This window comes from Lethenteron reissneri, chromosome 54 (assembly GCF_015708825.2).
Source record: "Lethenteron reissneri isolate LAM-NWPU_2019-01 chromosome 54, ASM1570882v1, whole genome shotgun sequence".
Classification (NCBI taxonomy): Eukaryota; Metazoa; Chordata; class Hyperoartia; order Petromyzontiformes; family Petromyzontidae; genus Lethenteron; species Lethenteron reissneri.
In genome coordinates, this window is record NC_083832.1 from 11,853,763 (window position 1) to 11,879,584 (window position 25,822).

The 25,822-nt window shown below is 58.2% G+C and overlaps 1 protein-coding gene across 1 annotated transcript; it reads left to right on the top strand.

Moving 5' to 3' along the window:
- Nucleotides 1-1,478: 1,478 nt before the first annotated feature.
- On the top strand, nt 1,479-25,722 carry LOC133356517 (uncharacterized). The gene is made up of 14 exons (XM_061574060.1): nt 1,479-2,018; nt 8,214-8,271; nt 9,398-9,489; nt 10,895-11,051; nt 11,843-11,932; nt 12,797-12,859; nt 14,074-14,216; nt 15,331-15,405; nt 16,421-16,523; nt 17,316-17,435; nt 18,313-18,388; nt 18,538-19,123; nt 20,644-22,980; nt 23,415-25,722. Exons 1-14 carry the CDS (start codon nt 1,660-1,662, stop codon nt 23,509-23,511), a joined length of 4,356 nt encoding a protein of 1,451 aa, XP_061430044.1. The 5' UTR covers nt 1,479-1,659; the 3' UTR covers nt 23,512-25,722.
- The last annotated feature ends 100 nt before the right edge of the window (nt 25,723-25,822 follow it).

Sequence of the window (25,822 nt, forward strand, 5' to 3'; positions counted from 1 at the left end):
CGCTGAGGGGTGCCAGGGTCAGGGTCGGGGTCAGGGTCGGGGTGTGACCGTGAGCTGCGCAGCGTCCCCTGCCGGCGACGCTGATGCGGGATGGTGCCAGCGAGACGCATCACGTGATGCGGGATGGTGCCAGCGAGACGCATCACGTGATGCGGGATGGTGCCAGCGAGACGCATCACGTGATGCGGGATGGTGACAGCGAGACGCATCACGTGATGCGGGATGGTGCCAGCGAGACGCATCACGTGATGCGGGATGGTGACAGCGAGACGCATCACGTGATGCGGGATGGTGCCAGCGAGACGCATCACGTGATGCGGGATGGTGCCAGCGAGACGCATCACGTGATGCGGGATGGTGCCAGCGAGACGCATCACGTGATGCGGGATGGTGCCAGCGAGACGCATCACGTGATGCGGGATGGTGACAGCGAGACGCATCACGTGATGCGGGATGGTGCCAGCGAGACGCATCACGTGATGCGGGATGGTGACAGCGAGACGCATCACGTGATGCGGGATGGTGACAGCGAGACGCATCACGTGATGCGGGATGGTGACAGCGAGACGCATCACGTGATGCGGGATGGTGCCAGCGAGAGGCTTGAAGGAGGGTCGTGACGCAGCACGCGAGCTGCATCACGTGATGCGGCACTGGTCCCGGTGCAGTGCACCGAATTCAGTGCGCCAATTCCAATTCCATTGCTCGGAATACGGCGCACCGGGTCCCACTTCACAGAGGCGCCTGCCCCGTGCACAGATTCCAGGGCACCGATTCCAGGGCACCAAATCGAGTGCAGTCGCTGCATTGCACCAACTCCAATGCACCGACCCCCGGCGCACCGATTCCAGTGCGCGGACGCCGATGCTTTGACCACCACCGGCACCCGATGCGCTCCGACCCCTCGCATCGCTCCGCTCCGCACCACTGGGTGGCCGCACGCGGTGCCAATAAAAACGCGCGGTGCTGTTGCATTGCGGGGCAGATCGCAGCACCCCCCCCCCACGTCCCCCACCCCACGCACCCCGCACGCAGCCCGACCACCCCCCACCCCACCCCACGCAGCCCGACCACAACCACGCACCACCACCACGCATCCCCCACCACGCATCCCCCACCACGCATCCACCACCACGCACCCTCCCCACCACGCATCCCCCACCACGCATCTACAACCACGCATCCACCACCACGCACCCTCCCCACCACGCATCCCCCACCACGCATCCCCCACCACGCACCCTCCCCACCACGCATCCCCCACCACGCATCCCCCACCACGCACCCTCCCCACCACGCATCCCCCACCACGCATCCCCCACCACGCACCCTCCCCACCACGCATCCCCCACCACGCATCCCCCACCACGCACCCTCCCCACCACGCATCCCCCACCACGCATCCCCCACCACGCACCCTCCCCACCACGCATCCCCCACCACGCATCCCCCACCACGCATCCCCCACGCAGCCCGACCACCACGCTCTCCGCACGCTGTCCGCACGCGCGTAGCGACGCGCCGTCTCGGAGGCAGCTGACGGGGCCGCCGCCGCCGCCGCCGCCGCCTGCTCCCGCGTCTCTCCCCTCGCACCTCCAGCCGCCCGGTCGTCTCCTCGCCCCGCCAGCCCGAGGAGGAGGAGGAGGAGCCGCCGCCGCCATGAACTACCTGCGCCGGCGTCTGTCGGACAGCGGCTTCGCGGGCAGCCTCCCCAACGGGTACCTGTCCGACCTGCAGCAGCAGCAGCAGGGCGCGCCGGCCGCGGCGGGGCCGCCGGGCAAGGCGGACGACGCCGCCGCCCATCATCAGCAGCAGCAGCAGCAGAAGCAGCAGCAGCAGCAGCCCGCCGCCGCCGCCGCGGGCTTCCTGAGCGCCCTGTCGTCGTCGCTGTCGCACGCCGTGAAGAGCACCGCCGCGGGGCTCGTCGGGGGGGAGGCGGCCGCGGCCTCCCCCGGCGAGGAGGGGAAGTCGGCGAGGACGAAGATCCTGCTCGTCATCGACGATGGCACCACCGAGTGGTGAGTGCTGCTGCTGGTGCTGCTGCTGCTGGTGCTGGTAGTGGTGCTGCTGGTGCTGGTGGTGCTGCTGGTGGTGGTGGTGGTGCTGGTGGTGGTAGTGGTGCTGCTGGTGCTGGTGGTGGTGGTGCTGCTGGTGCTGGTGGTGGTGCTGCTGGTGGTGGTGGTGCTGGTGGTGCTGGTGGTGGTGCTGGTGGTGGTGGTGGTGCTGGTGCTGGTGGTGGTGCTGGTGGTGGTGGTGGTGCTGGTTGTGGTGGTGGTGCTGGTGGTGGTGGTGCTGGTGCTGGTGGTGGTGGTGCTGGTGGTGGTGGTGCTGGTGGTGCTGGTGCTGGTGGTGGTGCTGGTGGCACTCGCTGCACGTTGATGGGCATCGTCGTCGCCGTGTTTTCGACAGCAGCAAGCAGCAGCATCATCAGCATCATCAGCATCATCAGCATCATCAGCATCGACACCATCAGCATCATCATCATCATTAGATCCATCATCATCAGCAGCAGCGAGCGCTGATGCAAAGTGCCATCGTCACCAATAACTGATGCATCATCATCATCATCGGTCACATTCGCTGATGCTGATGCTCGTTTCATCAGCAGCTGAAGCAGTAACAGCTTTTTCTGATGCTTATTCGAGTGTCATCATCATCAGCAGCCAATTGAGTATCAGAAGCTGCATTAGTGGCATCAGCAGCTGCTGCAGGTAAAAGTGCCATCATCCGCTCACGCAGCAGCTGCAGCAGCATCAGCAGCAGCTGCTGCTGATGCTCGTGTCATCATCATCAGCTGTCATGGGTGTGATCACATTCACCATTGGCGACAGGAGTAATCGGCTACAACAACTGATGCATTGGCGCCAGGCGTCGCAGCAGTGCCATCGTCAGCATCGTTCATTGGAATCGACTTCTGTAGCAGCTGTGGCGTTAGCAGCAGCAGATCCATCGGTATCAGCTGCAACAGCATTAGCTGCAGTGTCGCTATCAGCATCAATAGCTGCTGCAGCAGCAGCAGCATCAGCATATTTCGATTTAACAACCGCAGTTACAGGAATATTCCGAGCATAATAATTGCCGGCAGCGGCGTAATAATCAGGAGCTGCAGCATCAGCAGCATCGTAATCGGCAGCGGTGGATTGCAGGGGCAGCATCTGTAGCGGCAGCAGCGGTGGTAGCACCGTCAGCAGAACGGTTCGTCTGCGTAAGTAGCAGGAATCCCAGGAGCAACAAAATCACAATCACTATCATCATCATTACCATCACAACTACCACCATCACCACCACGTCCATCATCACGTCCATCATCATCACCACCACGTTCATCATCACCATCACCACCACGTTTATCATCATCACCACCACCACGACATTCATCATCACCACCACCACATTCATCACCACCACCACCATCACCACCACCACATTCATCCTCGCTGCGACGGAGCCGCCCTCAGCCACCACGATGTACGAGCCGTGAGGCCGTGAGGCCGTGGCGGCAGCAGCAGCAGCGGCAGCAGCGCCCTGCCACGCCGCTGCTGAGGACCCCTCTGCGGTGACGCGTGGCGAGGGGTGGACCCCCCCCCACCCCCCGAGTTCAATTCCCGCTCACGGCCACCAAAGCCGGTGACGATTACCATCTCCCCGAGGTCGACTCGTACCCGGTGCGGTGTGTGAACGTCGTCACTGGGGAGACAAAGGTGGCCGGGCGTGGTGCTGGCCACCCACCCCCTCGTGTGCCGTGTTGGCCTTCATAGGTTCTGCTCGCTAACAGCACTTGGCCCTCCAGTCTGTTGAGGCTACACGGGGGGGGGGGGGTCGTGTGTTGTGTTCGCCTCTCGTGTGTGGGCGCAGTTGCACGTGATAGCTGAGAGTGTAACGCGTCTCTTGAGGTCAGCAAGGTCGTTGTTATGTAAGAGCCTGGGCTAGGAGGGAGACGACGACGACGACGATGATGATGGGAGAGGGAATTCCAATGTGAGAAGAAGCAGAAAGGGTGGGTGAGTGTTGTTGTGACCTGCAGTGTGGTGAGTGGGTGTGGTGAGTGAGTGAGTGGGTGAGTGTTGTCACCTGCAGTGTGGTGAGTGGATGTGTGGTTGTAATCTGCAGGTGGTTAGTGGGTGGGCGTGTTGTTGTGACCTGTAGTGTAGTGGGTGAGTGTGTGTGTTGTGTCTGTTGTGTGTTTGTGAAGTGTGTAGTTGTGTGTGGTGCGTGTGTAGTGTGTTGCGTAGTGTGCTGTGTGTTGTGTGTGTGTGGTGCGTGTGTAGTTGTGTGTGGTGCGTGTGTCGTGTGTTGCGTAGTGTGTTGTGAGTGTGGTGCGTGTGTCGTGTGTTGCGTAGTGTGCTGTGTGTGTTGTGTATGTTGCGTCGTGTGCTGTGAGTGATGCTGGTGTTGAGTGCAGGCCACGTCTAGGCCCTGGCGCCTTCAGCCGCAAGCAATGAATTAAACAGCGGCCAGTGCATGAATGATTAAATATAGGAATCGAATGACTCAAGGAACGATACAAAGGAACGATTGCATGGCCATATGTGAATAAATGCGCAATGGGTAAGACTGCACGGTGTGAATTAATTCGTAAGATTGAATTCCAGATGGAGACAAATTAATGGACGATTGGAATTCTGTATGGCAATTAATGAATACATGATCTGATTGGGAATTCATTTATGCAAATTAATGCATGCACGATGGGAATGAACGAAAGTATGAAAATAAATCACGATGTGAATTAATAAATGCATGAGAATGAATGAGAGATGAAAATGTATGAAAGCATGAGAATTAACAAATGATACGCATTAATGGATGTTGGAAAATGAATGTGTGGACAAAAATGGAATCGGTGCAGAGATTAAAGAAAAAGTAATGAATCTACATAAATGATTGACAGATCAAATTCATGAACGAATTCATGAATATGATAAATGCACCGTTCAGGTTGTGAATGAATGACTAATTGAATGCACGAGGCAGTGAACTCACGAGGTCGAGGGTGAATGATTGCCACGGATGCTGTCGTCAGAAGTGAATGTTCATTTTCAAAGTTCATTTATTTCAAAGTTCATTTATTAGGTATAGCCCTGTGAGCCATTCGGCTCTTGAATCGGGTGCAACCGCAACAAACAAAAACATGAACAAGAAAACATCTTAAAGTGACTAAGTGCAAACAGAAAATCCAAGAAAAGACAGCAACATATTGCAGAAAAAATCACCGTACACCAACCCTGTGCAAAAATCCCAGTGGGTTGCAAGTCAAACAACAACAACCACAAGACAACTTAGATTAAGGCCATCAGTCTAACTCTGTACTACAACAAACAAACATGGCCAAACCAAAAAACTTTGAATGAATGCAAGGGACAGAGTGAAGAGTGAGACGGGGAATGCGTCAAGAGTCATGCAGTGGTCGGCTCTTCTGTGCGTGTGTGGAGGCGAGGGCTGGTGGATCACGCGGACAATCTGCGACAACTGCCAACATCTACTGGGCTACGGGGAGGCGGTACAGAAAGTTGATCCGTGAATCCATCTGTGCGGAGCTCTGAGTGTCGCCCCCTCGTGTATAGCGGTGCGGTGCTGGGTATTCTCCGCGTTGTCCGGTTCCCTCCTCCCACACGAGGCCAAGCAGCTCTCTGCTGCCAGTCGATTCGTGGCCAAGAGATCCCAGCGGTAGCAGGGCCTGCCTGTAAAACGAGTCCTGAGACTCCATGAGGCTGTCCTGCGTGTATATGGGACGCCACGGTGGTGGTGAGGTGTTAACTACCTCGCCTGGTATACAGGAGGTCGTGGGCTCGATCCCCACCGTGACCCCTGCTGTATATTTGCAGTTTGCGTGTCTCTCTCCCCGTGGTCGCGTGGATTTTTCTCCGGGTCCTCTGGTTTTTCCCTCCACATTTAGAATCAACACGCGTTCAGAGTATTTGGCTGCTGCTCTAAATGTCCACGTGATGATGACGATGACGAGCCACTTGGTTGAGCTCTCATTTGTGGGCAGGTCACTTCTGAGAAGAGCTACATAGCTCAGTGGGCCTTGCCTGGTAAACTAAAATAGTTTTAATTTATATTGGGCAACAGACTAGCGAGTGTGCCGTGTTCTCTGAGTGAGTGAGAGAGTGTGAGGGTGTGAGGAGAACACCAGGGAGGGGAGTGTGGATGATGGAGTGTGGTATGAGGAATAACACGAGTTTGTCCAACCGTGAGGGTCGGTGAGCGAGTGTGAGTGAGTACGTGAGTGAGTGAGAGTGAGTGAGTGAGCGAGTGTAATTGAGAGTACGTGAGTGAGTGAGAGTAAGTGAGTGAGCCACCATGGATGAGAGAGTGAGTGAGTGAGCCACCATGGATGAGAGAGTACGTGAGTGAGTGAGAGTGAGTGAGCCACCATGGATGAGAGAGTGAGTGAGTGAGCCACCATGGATGAGAGAATACGTGAGTGAGTGAGAGTGAGTGAGTGAGCCACCATGGATGAGAGAGTGAGTGAGTGAGCCACCATGGATGAGAGAGTACGTGAGTGAGTGAGAGTGAGTGAGCCACCATGGATGAGAGAGTACGTGAGTGAGTGAGTGTGAGTGAGTGAGCCACCATGGATGAGAGAGTGAGTGAGTGTGAGTGAGTGAGTGAGCCACCATGGATGAGAGAGTGAGTGTGAGTGAGTGAGCCACCATGGATGAGAGAGTACGTGAGTGAGTGAGTGTGAGTGAGCCACCATGGATGAGAGAATACGTGAGTGAGTGAGTGTGAGTGAGTGAGCCACCATGGATGAGAGAATACGTGAGTGAGTGTGCCACCATGGATGAGAGAGTGAGTGTGAGTGAGTGAGTGAGCCACCATGGATGAGAGAGTGAGTGAGTGAGCGTGTTACACATCATGCCCTGCTCGACGTGTCTCTGCCTTCCCGTAGCCCGAGCGTGGTTGCTAGACGACGGGCCGGTTCCCACGGCAACGCGGTGATGGCTCGGCTCGTTAGGAGCAGCACCTCGTGACTGTTCACGATGGACGCGGCGGCGACAACCAAACGCCATCGCCGCCGGTCCACTGCCTTTGAAACCAAGTCACAGCGCAAAGGTTTTCCAAGCAAAATTTGCCGTTCAAAAACCCAACGAGTTTTGTACCATCAGCTTTGAGAGTGTGTGGGTGGCGACGAGGAGGAGGAGGAGGAAGACGGAGGGTGAAACGCGGCCACGTGCCGCGGGTCTCGGCAGGGCAGCGTGGGACCCGGCGACTCCAGTTCGATTCCCGCTCACTGCCCCAACATTGGTGATGAATATCTGAATCGGTTATGGGCCTCCCCTAGGTAGACTTAGCCTTAAATGAGTACCTGGTATGGTGTGAAAAATAAAAATGAGCATTGGGGAGACAAAGGCGGCTGTGCTTGGTGCTGGCCACTCACCCCCCTCGTGTGCCGTGACCGGCATTATAGGTCTGTTTCAGGCTACACGTGAGCTGATTGTCTTCTGTGTAGTTTATTCATTGGTGTGTGTGTGCGTGTTTCTGTATGTGCGTGCAGAGTGTATTGTGAAGGAGTGATAATGGTCGGTTTGAGGCGTGTGCTTGGAGTGTCGCCACATATCGGGCGACCTCACAGTCGCTGAAAAGGCCCCAAATGACTCTCGTGTGTGGGGTGGGGGATGTCACTGGAGGCAATGGTGACCTGCAGTGGTGGACAGCATGTGGATTATTACGTGACGGACAGAGTCACCGGTTTGAAACGTGCACAAAGCTGAAATGCACCGTGACCACCATCCCCAGAGTGCGAGTCAGTATATGCTGAGTATCGTACGTCCGACACCATCATATATAACCCCAACACGTTCGTCTATAACGCTGTGTGCAGCCTTCACGGATGATATTGGTCGCGAAAGCCGACGTGTAAAACTTAAAATAAATAATTTATAATTGGTGACGTTTCAGGGCAATGGCCCTTCTGAAAGTGCTGATGGTTTGAGCCTCGTCACCAATGTCTGCTCAAACGTCTGTCTGATTCTCGCTGGGATATTGAACGAATCGTCTTGTACACGTCTCAATCATTCGTGTCAGTGGGTGTCTGCATCGGTCCTGGGCTTCCCCGAGATCGACTCGTCCATGAATTAGTTCTCGGTGCGTCGTGTTAAAACATTATCACTGGGGAGACAAAGGTGCTGCTTGCTAACAGCACTTGCCCCAACAGCCTTTCAAGGCTATATGGGGGATCTCTGTCTTTGTGGTGTGTGTGTGTGCAGGCAGCGTCTCTTTCGAGGGAAGAAGATTTTACAGGACCATGACATCGTGGTGGAACAGGTGGGAGCTGGGGGGGGGCTAAGTGTGGGGGGTGCGCTGATGATGGTAATGGTGGTTCTATTGCTGCTGATGATGATTCTGATGTTGATTGCATTGGTTTTGCCGACACCTATGATCAAATCAGCCCAGAATGCGCCCCAGTCCCGGCAGGTCTCAGAAGCTAAGCAGGCTTGAGCCTGGTTAGCCCCTGGATGGGCGACCGCCACCTTGACAGGCCGGTGCGGGAGGCAGCTGCCCAGCGACATTGACAGCAGCAACATCCATTGCGTTGTACTGTACTTCTCTGCTCCGACATCAATGCTCCCCGCCTTCACCAACCCGCACTATAACTCCTACAACCCGTGCGGCGTGGGCAGGCCCTCATCCAGCAGTGGATAAGCAAATGGGGCCCTACACGTGCGTGGCAATGCCGCTGATCTGAACCCACAGCCCGACCAATCGCCACCCCTGGCCCCTACCCAACCGCAGCTCGAACCATTGCCAGGCTGTGCTCTGACGAAGCCGCGACGGTGACACTGCCGTGATGGTGCCGTGATGCTGCCGTGATGGTGCCGTGACGCTGTCTGCTGTGATGGTGCCGTGATGCTGCCGTGATGGTGCCGTGACGCTGTCTGCTGTGATGGTGCTGTGACGCTGCCGTGATGGTGCCGTGACGCTGTCTGCTGTGATGGTGCCGTGATGCTGCCGTGATGGTGCCGTGACGCTGTCTGCTGTGATGGTGCCGTGACGCTGCCGTGATGGTGCCGTGACGCTGTCTGCTGTGATGGTGCCGTGACGCTGCCGTGATGGTGCCGTGACGCTGTCTGCTGTGATGGTGCCGTGACGCTGCCGTGATGGTGCCGTGACGCTGTCTGCTGTGATGGTGCCGTGACGCTGCCGTGATGGTGCCGTGACGCTGTCTGCTGTGATGGTGCCGTGACGCTGCCGTGATGGTGCCGTGACGCTGTCTGCTGTGATGGTGCCGTGACGCTGCCGTGATGGTGCCGTGACGCTGTCTGCTGTGATGGTACCGTGACACTGCCGTGATGGTGCCGTGACGCTGCTGTGATGGTGCCGTGACGCTGTCTGCTGTGATGGTGCCGTGACGCTGTCTGCGATGGTGTCGCGATGTCCCCGACTCCCCTAGGCCGAGTTTGGAGACATCGGGTTGGTGGCGCAGTCCGGGGAGCCGTGCGTCGTCACCGTGAGACAAAGCCACAACCTCCGGCAGCCGAGCAGGTGAGGAGCTCGCTCCACCCTGGGGCTGCCTCCACCCTGGGGCTGCCTCCACCCCAGGTTGCCTCCACCCCAGGTTGCCTCCACCCTGGGGTTGCCTCCACCCCAGGTTGCCTCCACCCCAGGTTGCCTCCACCCTGGGGCTGCCTCCACCCTGGGGCTGCCTCCACCCTGGGGCTGCCTCCACCCCAGGTTGCCTCCACCCCAGGTTGCCTCCACCCTGGGGCTGCCTCCACCCCAGATTGCCTCCACCCTGGGGCTGCCTCCACCCCAGGTTGCCTCCACCCCAGGTTGCCTCCACCTTGGGGCTGCCTCCACCCCAGGTTGCCACCACCCTGGGGCTGCCTCCACCCTGGGGCTGCCTCCACCCAAGGTTGCCTCTACCCCAGGTTGCCTCCACCCTGGGGCTGCCTCCACCCCAGCTTGCCTCCACCCTGGGGCTGCCTCCACCCCAGGTTGCCTCCACCCCAGGTTGCCTCCACCCTGGGGCTGCCTCCACCCTGGGGCTGCCTCCACCCCAGATTGCCTCCACCCTGGGGCTGCCTCCACCCCAGGTTGTCTCCACCCCAGGTTGCCTCCACCCCTGGTTGCCTCCACCCTGGGGCTGCCTCCACCCTGGGGCTGCCTCCACCCTGGGGCTGCCTCCACCCCAGATTGCCTCCACCCTGGGGCTGCCTCCACCCCAGGTTGTCTCCACCCCAGGTTACCTCCACCCCAGGTTGCCTCCACCCTGGGGCTGCCTCCACCCTGGGGCTGCCTCCACCCCAGATTGCCTCCACCCTGGGGCTGCCTCCACCCCAGGTTGTCTCCACCCCAGGTTGTCTCCACCCCAGGTTGCCTCCACCCCAGGTTGCCTCCACCCTGGGGCTGCCTCCACCCTGGGGCTGCCTCCACCCCAGATTGCCTCCACCCTGGGGCTGCCTCCACCCCAGGTTGTCTCCACCCCAGGTTGTCTCCACCCCAGGTTGCCTCCACCCCAGGTTGCCTCCACCCTGGGGCTGCCTCCACCCTGGGGCTGCCTCCACCCCAGATTGCCTCCACCCTGGGGCTGCCTCCACCCCAGGTTGTCTCCACCCCAGGTTGCCTCCACCCCAGGTTGCCTCCTCTCTGGGGCTAACGCCACCTTGGTACGACCTCCTCACCAGAGCTAAATCCACCCTGGGGCTTCCTCCTTCTCGGGGCTGCCTCCTCTCTGAGTCTAACTCCACATAGGCACGACCTCCTCCGTGGGGGCGACCTCGAACTTGGGGCTACATCCTGCCCAGGACTACCTTCATCACAGGGTTACTTCCAACTTGGTATGACCTGGGACTACATCCTGGAGCTGGCCACACCACCCCCTCGTGTGCCGTGCCGTCTCTGTAAAGGCTGTACGGGGGGACTTTGTCTCTGTGTGCGTTGTCCGCAGGTCGTTTGTGCCGGATTTTGTCCTCATTCGGCAGCACGTGTGCGACGGTGGGCGGGGCCAGGATTTCCGTTCGCTGCTGATTGGCCTGCAGTTTGGGGGTGTGGCCTCGCTCAACTCCCTCTCGTCCATCTACCACTTCTGTGACCGGCCCTGGGTGGTGAGTCTCCACGCCGCGTCATCATTAGCAGCAGCACCAACATCACCATCAGCGTCACTCAAAATCTGCTTCAGACACTAAGGTCTCGAACTGTTACACAGCCTCACGTCGGTTCTCTACTGTTGCCCTTTCGGTGTTGAACTCTTTATCTCTTTGCACGTCCGCAACATCAAATGTACTCCGACTTTCAAGAAACATCCAAAGGCCTTTATCTGCCTGGGTCAGGCTTTCGAGCAGCCCTGAGCTTGGCTCTGCGCCTCTGAGTTGTTGACTTGTCTGCAAAATCTGGGACGTTATGATTTCATTATTATTATCATCATCAGCAGCAGCAACGGCCACATCAGCAGCGACACCAGCAACAACTCGAGCATATGAGCAAAAACATCAGCAGCATCAACATCGGCAATGTCATGTTTTGAAACGTAAACATCAACTTTAGCATAATCAGCAATATCATCATCAGCAACATTAACAACATCAGAAACATCATCATCAGCAACATTAACAACATCAGAAACATCATCATCAGTCACAGTGATATTTGAACCAGTTCTGGTCCTTCGCCAAGTCGACTCGGCCTTAAATGAGCACGTACATCGTGCGGCGGTGTAGATGGAAAGTCATCGTCACTGGGGAGACAAAGGTGGCCGGGTGCAGTGCTGGTATACGTCAGCCCCATGTGTGGCCGTGCAGGTGTTGTTCACAGCTGCTTGCCTAACAGCATTTGCTCCTACGTCCTGTGTGCCTACACGGGGGATCTTTGCCTCTATCTTTGTGGTTGTCGGTGACAGTTTGCTCAGCTGATCGGGGTGAGGAGAAAGTTGGGGGGAGAAGCGTTTCCTCTCATCACCCAGGCCTTCTACCCGGACCACAGGGCCATGGTAACTCGCCAACCCACAGAGCCACACACACTCTAGTATAGGCACAGAACCGGACACACAGCCACACAGAAAGCATGGAGACGTACGCATACATAAACACGTGTACGCACACTTATGTAGTGGGTTCTACGGAGGCGCACACTTGAACTTGGAGGCAACGCGTTTATTACACGACCCCAACAGGGTAACTACATGAACGTGCACTGGTTAACTAGACCACAACAGGGTAACTACATAACCGGGTCAGTCGGCTAACACCCACGATGCCGAGCGTGAAGACGGAGGACCGAAGAGACGTAGCGCCGATGGGTTCCATTCCCGCAGACAGCCGCCATCGCTCTCGAGACCTCCCTTTCACGCTCCTGAGAGGCGTGGCCTCGCCCTCTTCCACGCCCCCTTCTGGATCTCACCAGAAGGTTCTCGACCGAGCACCACGTGTCCCTCGAGCCACCCTTTGGGCCCCCTCGCTACCCTGTCCACGTCACGTGCCCTCTCGTGTTCTCCCAGACTGCCACGTCCCGACTTGCCCTCTCTCTGACCGTCACCAGAACCGTGCCCCCTGGGGCAGCTTCCACGCCATCCCCACTCAGGTGCCAGGGAGAGACTCAAGACGCACACTTACAGCAGCTGGCGCTCAGCGCCCTCGTGACTCCATGTACGTCACTACACTTAGACACGCGTAGCGACTGACATACACACCCACAGTTATGTACTCGCACACGCACAGACATACAAAGAAAACAACAACTGCCTTTCACCACTAATTGGCGGTGACGTCACCACGGCGCTTGTGCCATGCTAGGTGCACTTTGAGGCCGTGTGAAGGTGTGCGTGCGAGTATACAGTGTGGCCTATGCATCCCAGGTGAGCACTCAGGAGCTACCGGCGGTGGTGAAGATGGGACACACACACGGCGGCCTCGGCAAGGTGAGCACCTCACCACACTCTCACCACACTCGCCACACTCTCAACACTCTCACCACACTCACCACTCTCACCACACTCACCACACTCTCACCACACTCTCACAACACTCTCACCACACTCACCACACTCTCACCACACACTCACCACACTCTCACCACACTCTCACCACACTCACCACTCTCACCACACTCACCACTCTCACCACACTCACCACACACTCACCTCACTCTCATCACACTCTCACCACACTCATCACTCTCACCACACTCACCACTCTTACCACACTCACCACACTCACCACTCCATCTCACCACACTCACCACTCTCACCACACTCTCACCAGACTCTCACCACACTCACCACACTCTCACCACACTCTCACCACTCTCTCACCACACTCTCACCACACTCTCACCACTCTCTCACCACACTCTCACCACACTCACGACGCCCCGTGCAATGGTCCCATCGTCTCGTTTTCCCCCAAGCTCTCTCACAATAGCCTCGTTCAGTGCAAGAAACCTGCGCACACTATATACCCACACTCACCACACTCACCACACTCACCACACTCACCACTCTCACCACACTCACCACACTCACCACACTGTCACCACACTCACCACTCTCACCACACTCACCACACTCACCACACTCACCACTCTCACCACACTCACCACACTCACCACACTCGATACCCACACTCACCACACTCACCACACTCACCACACTCACCACACTCGATACCCACACTCACCACACTCACCACACTCACCACACTCACCACTCTCACCACACTCGATACCCACACTCAACACTCTCACCACACTCACCACTCTCACCACTGTCACCACACTCACCACTCTCACCACACTCACCACACTCACCACTCTCACCACACTCACCACACTCACCACTCTCACCACACTCGATACCCACACTCAACACTCTCACCACACTCACCACACTCGATACCCATCACCACTTTGATGGTGCTGTCTGTTACTGGCTGCTTGCCGTTGTCATTGGTGATGGAATTTCTAGCTGCTGCGCTAGTCTGGTCGATAGGTGAGGGCGGAGAGCCACAGCTGATGACAATGATGATGTTGGTCGGCAGGTGAGAGCTATGGTTTATGATGATATTGGTTGACAGATGAGAGCTATTGCTGACTGACGACGATGATGTCGATGACGATGATGATGTTGGTCGGCAGGTGAGAGCGGAGAGCCACGGGGGGTTACAGGAGCTGCCGGGGCTGCTGTCGCTGGTGCGTGCGTACGCCACCACCGAACCGTACCTGGAGGCCAAGTACGACGTGCTGGTCTACAAGATCGGGGCGGCCTACCGTGCGTTCATGTGAGCGTTACCCCTAACACTAACATTACCGTGCGTTCATGTGAGCGCTAACCCTAACACTAACACTAACCCTACCGTGCGTTCATGTGAGCGCTAACCCTACCCCTAACACTAACCCTACCGTGCGTTCATGTGAGCGCTAACCCTACCCCTAACACTAACCCTACCGTGCGTTCATGTGAGCGCTAACCCTACCCCTAACACTAACATTACTGTGCGTTCATGTGAGCGCTAACCCTACCCCTAACATTAACATTACTGTGCGTTCATGTGAGCACTAACCCTACGCCTAACACTAACATTACCGTGCGTTCATGTGAGCGCTAACCCTACCCCTAACACTAACATTACTGTGCGTTCATGTGAGCACTAACCCTACCCCTAACACTAACATTACCATGCGTTCATGTGAGCACTAACCCTACCCCTAACACTAACATTACCGTGCGTTCATGTGAGCACTAACCCTACCCCTAACACTAACATTACCGTGCGTTCATGCGAGCACTAACCCTACCCCTAACACTAACATTACCGTGCGTTCATGTGAGCACTAACCCTACCCCTAACACTAACATTACCGTGCGTTCATGTGAGCACTAACCCTACCCCTAACACTAACATTACTGTGCGTTCATGTGAGCGCTAACCCTACCCCTAACACTAACATTACTGTGCGTTCATGTGAGCACTAACCCTACCCCTAACACTAACATTATCGTGCGTTCATGTGAGCACTAACCCTACCCCTAACACTAACATTACCGTGCGTTCATGTGAGCACTAACCCTACCCCTAACACTAACATTACTGTGCGTTCATGTGAGCACTAACCCTACCCCTAACACTACCCCTACCGCATTTTCCCGTGAGTGCTACCCTAACAACACGAGGAGTTTTTGTGGTTGTGCTGTGGTTGTGCCATGTTATGATGCAGTGTTGTGCTGTGTTGCGCTGTACCGTTGTTGTTTTGCGCTGTGGTTGTGTTGCGCTGTGGTTGTGTTGCGCTGTGCTGTGTTGTGCTGTACCGTTGCTGTGTTGTGCTGTGCTGTGTTGCGCTGCGGTTGTGTTGCTCCTTGCTGATGGGGCGCACGTCCCTGCGTGACGCCTGCAGGAGGACATCCATGTCTGGCAGCTGGAAATCCAACACGGGCTCCGCCATGGTCCAGCAGATCGCGATGACGGACAGGTGTGATGCAGAGACACACGGAGACACGCACAGGGACGCACGGACACAAAGACAAAGAGGGACACGCAAAGCGACACACACAGCGACACACACAGAGATATACACACAGCGACACACAGAGATATATACACAGCGACACACAGCGGCATACACACATCGACACACAGAGATATACACACAGCGACACACACAGCGACACACAGAGATATACACACATCGACACACAGAGAGATACACACAGCGACACACACCGCGACACACACATCGACACACAGAGACATACACACATCGACACACAGAGATATACACACAGCGACACACACCGCGACACACACAGCGACACACAGAGATATACACACAGAGATATACACACAGCGACACACACCGCGACACACACAGCGACACACAGAGATATACACACAGCGACACACACCGCGACACACACAGCGACACACAGAGATATACACACAGAGATATACACACAGCGACACACACCGCGACACACACAGCGACACACAGAGATATACACACATCGACACACAGAGATATACACACAGCGACACACACCGCGACACACACATCGACACACAGAGACATACACACATCGACACACAGAGATATACACACAGCGACACACACCGCGACACACACAGCGACACACAGAGATATACACACAGAGATATACACACAGCGACACACACCGCGACACACACAGCGACACACAGAGATATACACACAGCGACACAGAGATATACACACAGGATTCCCACTCGCAGCCAACATGAGGGAATTATATCCCAAAATTTCATGGGCCCCTCCCCTAGGTCAACTCGGCCTTAAACGAGTACCTGCTGCGGCGTGTACAACACATCATCGTTGGCGGGCATGGCGCTGGCCACGTCATCCCTTCCCCGTGCACCGTGCCCGCCTTCATAGGTGCCGCTCACTTTCAGAGCACTTGCCCCAACAGCCTGCGTGGGCTACACAGGGGACCTTTGTCTGTGTGGTGGCGCAGGTACCGCGTGTGGGTGGACGCGTGCGCCCAGCTGTTTGGCGGGCTGCACGTGTGCGCCGTCAAGGCGGTGCACGCCAAGGACGGCCGCGACTACATCATCGACGTGAGCGCTGCTGCTGCCGCCATCACCACTGTACCATCATCACATCATAGCCTTCACCACACCAACACCATCACCACTATACCACCACCACCACATCATCGCCTTCACCACTACATCACCGACACCACTATACCATCACCACCACCACCACATCATCGCCTTGACCACACCAACACCATCACCACTGTATCATCACCACCACCACCACCACATCGCCTTCACCACACCAACACCATCACCAATATACCATCACTGTCGGTACCAACATCATCGCCATCACCACTACATGGAAAGGACGCTATATAATTCCGAAATAGAATAGAAGCACACCATTGGCTCCACCACCGCCATACCACCGCCATACCACCACTATCACTGCTATCACTACTATGTCACGATATCGTCATTGTCATCACGACTACATCACCACTATATCATCACCATCACCACGACATGACGGCCATCATCACCACTACATCACAATCGGCTCTACGTCAACACTACATCACCGCATCAAAAGCACAACATAACCACCATCATAATCATCACCACCATCACCAGCATCACGACAGTTACCATGAATACCACCATTATCATCATCGTCACAACCACCATTACCATCGATCATAACCACCATTACCATCATCACAACTATACTACCACCACCAGCATCATGCTACTAGGATCACCACTACCCTCATCATCACCATCACCATTCCTTCCCGAGTCCCTCACCCCTCGCTCACTCGACCCCTGACTGCTGGGTCCGTGACCCCTGACCCCGCTGGGCAGGTGATGGACGGCTCGGTGCCGCTGGTCGGGGAGACGCGGGAAGAGGACGAGCGACTCATCGCGCAGCTCGTCACCTCCTCCTGGGAGGCCCTGCTAACCCACCAGCGCGCGCACGCACAGGTGAGGGTGACACCTCCATCGCCACCACCACCATCATCTTATTGTCGTCACCACCTACATCATCATCGCCACCCTCATTATCACCACTTTCCCCACTTTCATCATCATCATCATCATCACCATCATCATCACAATCATCACCACAATCATCATCATCATCACCACAATCATCATCATCATGTCGTGCACCTCTCTTTGGCCTTCGTGCCGCCAACCCCCCCGCGTGGCAGAACAGAAGAGCAGCCGCCCGTGCCCAAAGCCGGACTCCCATCATCATCGCGAGCGCTGCGAGCGCTGCGAGCATTCACCCGCGTCCAATCCCACCGCCCCTCGCACCGCGCTCGTGACTTGGTTCAGAGCGCTCGGGTTGGGGTTGAACGGGCAATGGAGTTGGTCTCCACGAGTCTGGCGACCAGGGCGCAGGGTGGTAGCGCAGTGGCAATGCTCGTGTCGCGGCGAAAAGGGCCTGGATTCAAATCCCAATTCGGGTGCCTTCCTGTGTGGAGTTTGTGTGTTCTGCCCCTGTTCTAGACAGTGTGTGAGTGAGTGAGTTTGTGTGTGAGTGAGTGTGTGAGTGAGTTTGTGAGTGAGTGGAGTTGGTGTGTTCTGCCCCTGTTCTAGAGAGTATGTGAGTGAGTGAGTTTGTGAGTCAGTGGAGTTTGTATGGACTCTCTCTGTCTGCTCTGCGGTTTCCTCCCATAGCAAAATAACATAAAAACATAATGTCATTGATATTGGCCAAACATCCCAATTTAGCAGCACCCTCCAGAAAACAAGTCTTCAGACTCAGAGTGCCTTTCCTGGGTAATTAATTATTACACTTATTATAATTATTATCCTAACGATGAGTCATGTGACACGGCTGATCCCGTTCCAGGGCAGCACCACAGACGGCCCGGACAACCCCAAGCCTCCGGCCCAGGGCTGCCTGCAGTACATCCTGGACTGTAACGGTGAGAGCCTTGCAGCCGCCCTACTGCTCGGGACCTATCCTCGCTTCTCCTCCCTGCCCTGCCCCTGCCCTGCCCTGCCCCTGCCCTGCCCCTGCCCTGCCCCTGCCCTGCCCTTCTGACGAGGTGCCCCGCCCCCCTTGTGCCCTCAGGATCACAGGGCACGACTGAGACTGACAAGGCCGGGCAGCAGCAGCAGCAGCAGCGAGTACAGGCAGCCCAGCCACAACCCTCGGGCCAGACGCCACCAAAACCACAGCCACAGCCTGTTCTGCCACAACAGAAGCAACAGTATCAGGTGGGTCAGCCACAACCCAAGCCACAACAACAACCGGGGCAGCCACAACCCAAGCCACAACAACAGCCGGGGCAGCCACAACCGAAGCCACAGCCTGGGCAGCCACAACCTAAACAACAACAGCTTGGGCAACCGCAACTCAAGCCACAACAACAGCCAGGCCAGCCACAACAGAAACCACAAACACAACTGGGGCAGCCACAACAACAACCTGGGCAACCACAACTCAAACTACAACAACCTGGGCAGCCACAACCGAAAGCACAACCGCAACCTGTCCAGCCACAACCAAAGCCACAGTCATCACCCCCTGCACAACCACAGCCACAGGCACAAGCTCCACCGCAGCAACAACCTGGGCCGCCACAACCGAAACCACAACCCGCTCAGGCACAGCCTAAACTACAGCCCGTGGGTCACTCTGCACAGCCGCTAGCCAGGTGAGGCTGTGTGTGGTGTGGCACTCTGTGTGTGTGTGTGTTGCCGTTGTAGTGTTGTGTTATGTGTTCACACACCTGTCAACCCATTACCAGTGCCCTACCTTATTACAGACCAATTCAGACCTTATTGGTCACCCCGTGCCCTTATAAATCTCAACGCTCATCCTACAAAGTCCCATCACAAGGGAGAAACACAAAAAAATAGACACAAACATTGTTGCTCGTATTGAAGCGGCTGTACGTCGTATGGACCTGAACTCAATTTCCCTGTACAATAATAAACCGTGTGGGTTGACAGGTTTGCGTTCATCAGGTTTGCGTAGAGTGTTCGTGAACAGCACTTGCCCTAACAGTCTGTTGAGGCTATTATGGGGGATCTTTGTCTTTGCTATTGAGCAATATCTCAACCAGTTCTCGGTATCCCCTGGGTCAGTGACTCGGCTTTACACATGAGCATGGGGTCCAAGTACAAAGAATGCTCGTAAAATGCAGCAGGCTGCGTTTGTACCGGGCTCCCTAAATGCCACCGCGTGAAACATGATTTTTATCTGTAGGATCGTAAATCTAGGGGCGGGGCGGCGGGGATTACAAAATCACTGCCACTGTTCTAGCCAATGAGCTGCTGGGAAGATGACCCCCAAGCAGACATGGCCGCCGTAACATCACCCACGCGGCCGTGGGAATCCACTCGGCGCTGTCCAGGGGGACCGTGTCGAGTTTCACGCGGAGTGACGATCCGCGAGTGTCCACGTGTTTGGCCTATACGGCTACAGCGCCATCCACTTTTAGCGCTCGTCAACCGAGGCTCCGACCTCGGTGTACGAGCGCTACAATAGCTCCCTGCGTCTGCCTGCGACAACGCTCGTTAACGATGGCCCAATGTCACAACTTTACTTATGATCCAACCGAGTTTAATTGGTAAATATTGCTTGATTGCTGAATAGTTTGTCTGTTGTTACTCAGTGGCTAATATTAGTTTCACTCTTCATTTTCCTATTTAAAAACTCGGTCATCAGAAAACTATGCAGTCCCCAACTTTTATTCTTTGCGCTGTCTCTCTCCTGGCCTCTATTCACGTGCCGTGAAGAAGGGCCATTGCCCGAAACGTCACTTGTCATATTAACATTTGTATATATCAAGGTCGCACCATAAGCGCACAGTGCAGTTGACGAACATATCGAGTTTTGTTGTTTTATTGTGAAGTTGTTTAGTGTGAAGTCGCAATGCCCCGAGGAGAAATCTGCGTGAATCGGATTCGTCTTGACCGTCTCGGTGAGGACGTCATGACACGTGGTCTAGGTGATGACGTCACGACACGTGGTCGAGGTGGTGACGTCATGACACGTGGTCTAGGTGGTGACGTCTCGACACGTGGTCTAGGTGGTGACGTCATGACACGCGCAACATCGCGAGGCACCGGGCGACGTCGCGTCGGAACGTCGCCGGTCGGAGGGCAACGCGCGCTGGGGAAAGCGTCGTGGAGAATCTGTGCGTACGCCCGATTCTCTTCTTCCTCGCAGACCGGTGGTCGTACAGCAGCAGAGGCCGCAAGACGGGGCCCGCCCCGAGCCCCCCCAGGCCCGGGCCCCGGGACAGGCGGCCCAGAAGTGGAAGGCGGTGGGGGGCGCGGGAGCCGCGGGGGGGCCGCCCGCGACGGCGGCGGCGTCCTCCGGTGGGGGCCGGGCCCCCCATCCTAGGACCCAGGGGGAGGGGTCGAGCCCCCCGCCCCAAGCCGCGCAATCGAGCGGCGCTCCCCCGCCATCCGGGGCGGCACAGGCCCCCCACGGGCCGCAGGGCGAAGGGGGGCCGGCGGCTCGACGGGCGGCCGGCGGAGGGCAACGCCAGACGGCGCCGCCGCAGCCGACGGGGGGGACGCCGCAGCAGCGGCAGCAGCAGCAGCAGGCGCAAGCCACCGGGTCCACCTCCGGTGAGGAGGCGAGCGACCCCAACGTGAGCCAGCGCTTCGTGGGCGATGGCGCTCCATCCGAGAAGCAGATGGCGCTGCACCAACAGCCGCCGCAGCCGCAGCAACAGCAGCAGCAGCAGCAACAGCAACAGCAGCAGCAGCAGCAACAGCAGCAGCAGCAGCAACAGCAACAGCAGCAGCAGCCATATCAGAAGCAGCAGCAGCAGGTGGTAGGGTTGGCTGGAGGGCAGCAGGGCAGCCGTACAGCACCAGCCGTGGGTCAGAGGTCACGCACGCAGTCCCACTCGGAGCAGGCAGGGTCACCCGTTCCGCAGTGGAGTGGGGTGAGACAAGGGTCGGCGCCCAGGCCAGTGCCGGGGTCGGCACCCGAATCAGCGCCGGGATCGGCGCCGGGATCGGCGCCGGGATCGGCGCCGGGGTCAGGCCCGGGGTCGCCCCAGCACCAGAGGTCGGCGGCTGGACCCGGCTCGCCACAGCAGGGGAAAGCTCGCAGCCGGTCAGTGCAGGGTGCGGCGCAGGCGGACGTGGCCGCGCCGGCACCACCATCGCCACAGAAGCAGCGAGTGGAGAGCACGGGCTCGGACAGACGCGGCGATCTCATCAGGGCACCCTCCCCACAGCAGCAGCAGCCACCGGTCCCACAAGCAAAACTACAGCAGCAGCAGCAGCAGCCTCAGGCACAGGCACAGGGGCGGCCGACCTGGGTGTCACAGGAATCGGGGAGCCGCGGCGGTGTGATTGGGGAGCAGCGCGCAGTCGCCCCGTCGGACTACCAGCCGCAGCAGCCGCAGCAGCAGCCGCAGCAGCAGCCGCAGCAGCCGCAACAGCCACAGCAGCAGCAGCAGCACGGCCAGCCATCACTCTACCAACATGACAGTCAGCAGCCGTTTAACGAGCTGGACATTCACCATCATCATCAGCAGCAGCCACAGCAGCAGCAGCCATCTGTGAGCGAGCATCAGGCCACCCAGAGCCAGAGCCGGTCCAAGGGCCCGTCCCCCCAGGCGTCCCCGCCACCCCACCAGCCACGGGAGAGGCCCCAGCCCGGAGTGCTCGCCCAGCGGAGGTGGCCCCCCGAGCAGGCGCCAGGCATGGGGCCTGTCCTGCAGCAGCAGCCGCAGCAGCAGCAGCCGCAGCAGCAGCAGCAGCCGCAGCAACAGCAGCAGCAGCAGCCGCAGCCATCGGGGCCCGTGGCGAGCCAGAGAGGCCCCACCGCTGAGCCCCTGCCGAGCCCCCAGGCCCGGCGGCACGGTCCCTCCGTGCAGCCGTCTCCTCCCCCACAGCAGAGGGCCCCCGGGGAGCGGTCCCGCGGACCCCCTCCACCGCTCCAGCCCAAGCCGGCCGAGCTGGCCGCGAGGCCCGACCGGGGCCCGCCCGCTGCGGGAACGCCGGAGAGGATCCCGCCCAGAGGCCCGCCGGGCCAGCCCCGCCCCGCGGACGGCGGCGGGGAGGCCCAGGGTAGGCCGCGTCTGCCTCCGAAGCCCAGCGAGCTGGCCGCTCAGCCACCGTCGCCTCGGCCGCAGCAGAAGGCCGGCGGCTACGCAGTGCCGCAGCAGCAGCAGCAGCAGCAGCAGCAGCAGCAGGGGTCTCCACAGCTGCAGCAGAGGCCGGTGTCGACCCAACAGCCGCAAGGACCCTCCTCCTCCCCAGTGCCCGCACAGCGGCCACGCAACCCGTCGGTGTCTCCCGACCACCAGAGGGGCCCCGCTGGGAGAGCCCCGGCTGCGGCACAGAGGGCCGCTTCCGTGGCCCAGGCGCCCGCACCGTCGGCACCCACGCAGCAGCAGCCGCAGCAGCAGCAGCAACAGCAGCTGCAGCAGCCGCAGCCGCAGCAGCAGCAGCAGCAACAGCAGCCGCAGCAGCTGCAGCAGCCGCAGCAGCCGCAGCAGCCGCAGCAGCAGCCGCAAGAATCGGCGCCCCAACCGCTCGGGTGAGTGGGCAGTGGGGTTGGCGCAGGTGAGATGTTGCTGCTGTTGTAACTGTGCTCGTGTGTTTGTGCATGCATGCGTATGAATGTGTGGATGTATGCGTGCTTGTGTATCTCTACATGCGGGTGTATATACACGTGTGCACATGTGTGTGCGCAGGGAGCGGTAGTGTAGCGGTTAGCATACCACGCTTCTAATCCAGCGACCTGAGTTCGATTCCCGCTCCCATAACAGCGACGCATATTTGAACTGGTCCTGGGCCTTCCCTGGGTGTGGTGGGTAAACATCAGCACTGGGGAGATAAACGCGGTTGGGCGTGGTGCTGGCCACCTACCGCCTCGCGTGCCGTGCCGGCCTTCGTAGGTGCTCGCTTACGGCACTTGCTCCGATAGTCCGTTAAAGACTACACGGGGGATCTTTGTCTTTGTGTGTGCAGCTCATCTGGCGACCCCCAGCCGGGCCAGGAGCAGACCGAGAACTGGCCTCCCATTCGCAACATCCGCAAGTCCTTCGCTTCCTTCTTCCTCGACTGAAGCATGCGACCGCACGACACGGCCACACTACCGCACGCACGCACCGCACGCACCGACACAGCCACGCACGCCGCGCCACACGTGTCTAAACCCCCATTGCACCGGCCCCACCCAGGTTCCGTCTCACCACCTCGGTCACCCTGCCTCATATCCACGACCTGATCTCAGCACCCGGCACACACGTCCAGTATACATTTCACTTTGGCTGTGGCTACTTGGTCACGTGCTAACTATTCCAGTCTACCAACGACCCATAACATATTTCTGCACACCAGTACACCGCATCCAGTACACCGCATCCAGTACACCTATCGCTATGGCTGTGGCTACTACTAGTCACGTGCTACCTACTCCAGTCTACCGGTAACCCAGAAAATATTTAGTTTGAGATGCATTCCTGCTCACCTCCCTCCACGACGACCCAAGCCACCTCCCTCTCAAGGGAGAATGTTGGTGGCGTTGTCTTGCGCGTGGGAGGGAGGTGTGGACCGGTGGTGGTCACTTGAAGGGATCTCAGAGATAACTCTGTGATATCTGCTTCCGGGGGCCCGTCGTCCAAGACGAAGGCTTGTTGCCGCTCTGCGAGAGAGTCCCGAACGGATTCGTCATTTCCAGGATTTCTGACCGCGAGCATTTGCAGCGAGCAATGACGAGCACAAGCACCCCGGGCGCGCGTCGCCGCCGACCGGCGACCGCGACCTCCCGTGACCCCACGGATCACCCGGCCGTGACCCTACGGGTCACCCGGCCGTGACCCCACGGGACACCCGGCCGTGACCCCACGGGTCACCCGGCCGTGACCCCACGGGTCACCCGGCCGTGATCCCACGGGTCACCCGGCCGTGACCCCACGGGACACGTGGCCGTGGCCACGAGTGAGCGCCCGCCCGTTTGCGCCCGTGGGGCTGGGCGGGCGACCCACGCTTATCTGTTCTTTAGCCGTGCCGTGATCCCGTCAAGTGCCGTGACCCCGTGTCGCCGTTACTCCTGCGCCGTGGGCGCGCACGCGCCTGTACGTGTGTAGATGTGTGTGTACGTGTGTAGGTGTGTAGGTGTGTGTGTACGTGTGCATGCGTGTTCTCCCGTGTGGGCAGTGCTGCAGGTTGGGGCGACGTCGTGGTCCAATTTGAAAACATATAAAATGGCTGCCACAACAATGGGGTGCTTCTGCTGCCGCGGTGTGGGGCGGACAACACACCGGACCTGCAATCCAGAGGTCACCGGTTCAGCTTGATTTGACCTCCCGGTGCGGCGGTTGAAGCAACGGAGCAAGTTTCTTAATTCCGCTCGCCTCTGTTCATGCATGCGCATCCATGGCAGCACCACAGTCGCCTTGCACCACGGCGCGGGTGAAAGTGTCCTTCCCGAGTATGTCCAACGCCCTGCGGTAGTTTGAGCACTTTTCCCTTGTCACGAGGTGGGGCGGGTTTGGTGGCGGTGGCAGCACACCCACGATGAACATCGATGGTGAAAGCCGGAGGGAAAGTGCTCAACCCCCCCTTCCCACCCCTAATGTCACTTGAAGAGATCTTGGAAGTAGCTCTGTCGTGTCCGCTTCTGCGGTACCGTGATACACCGAGGGCCGCGCTGTTTTGCGAAAGATCGGAACGGATTCTTCATCTCGTGACGACACAACGCCGGTAGCAGTGATCGGGATCACATTTGGGGGGGGGGGGGAATGCAAATGTGGAGGGACATCTGTGGAAAAAGTGCCGCTTAGCTCATCGGATTCCTCCAGGATAAAGATCGCGACTCTGAATGGTGTAGGCGCCGCTATGCTCCAGGGAAAATCCGCTCGATGACGCCTCCAATCGTTGCCCACGTCTCAGAGTTTGTGGGCAGAGCCCGGCCTCGTGCCGCCGTCACGCGCAGCTCGTCCGCCGCCTGAGACGACGCCGGCCCGAGCCAGTGCAGCGCTGCCCCGCGTGTCGCGTGTCTGGACTGGCGTGTGGCGGCTCCCCCTTTGGGTTCCCCAGCGTCGGCCGGGCGGCCGAGCACAGGTGCTTGGCCAGGTGAGGTCGACTGAGTCGTGGGCCACGTGTTCACTGGCGGGCTGCAGGCTCCGTGGTGGTGGAGTTGGGGGCGTCATGTCAAGCTGATGGGATACGTGGTTGAGCTCGGGGACCGCGTGCAGCTGGGAGAGGGTTTCATGGTTGAGTTGGGAGTTCCTTTAGTGGAGCTCGCGATCCATGGGGGACTTAAATATTACGGGGGGGTGAGTGGTGGACTTAGGGGGTGAGTGGTGGACTTAGGGGTGAGTGGTGGAGTTAGGGGTGAGTGGTGGAGTTAGGGGTGAGTGGTGGAGTTAGGG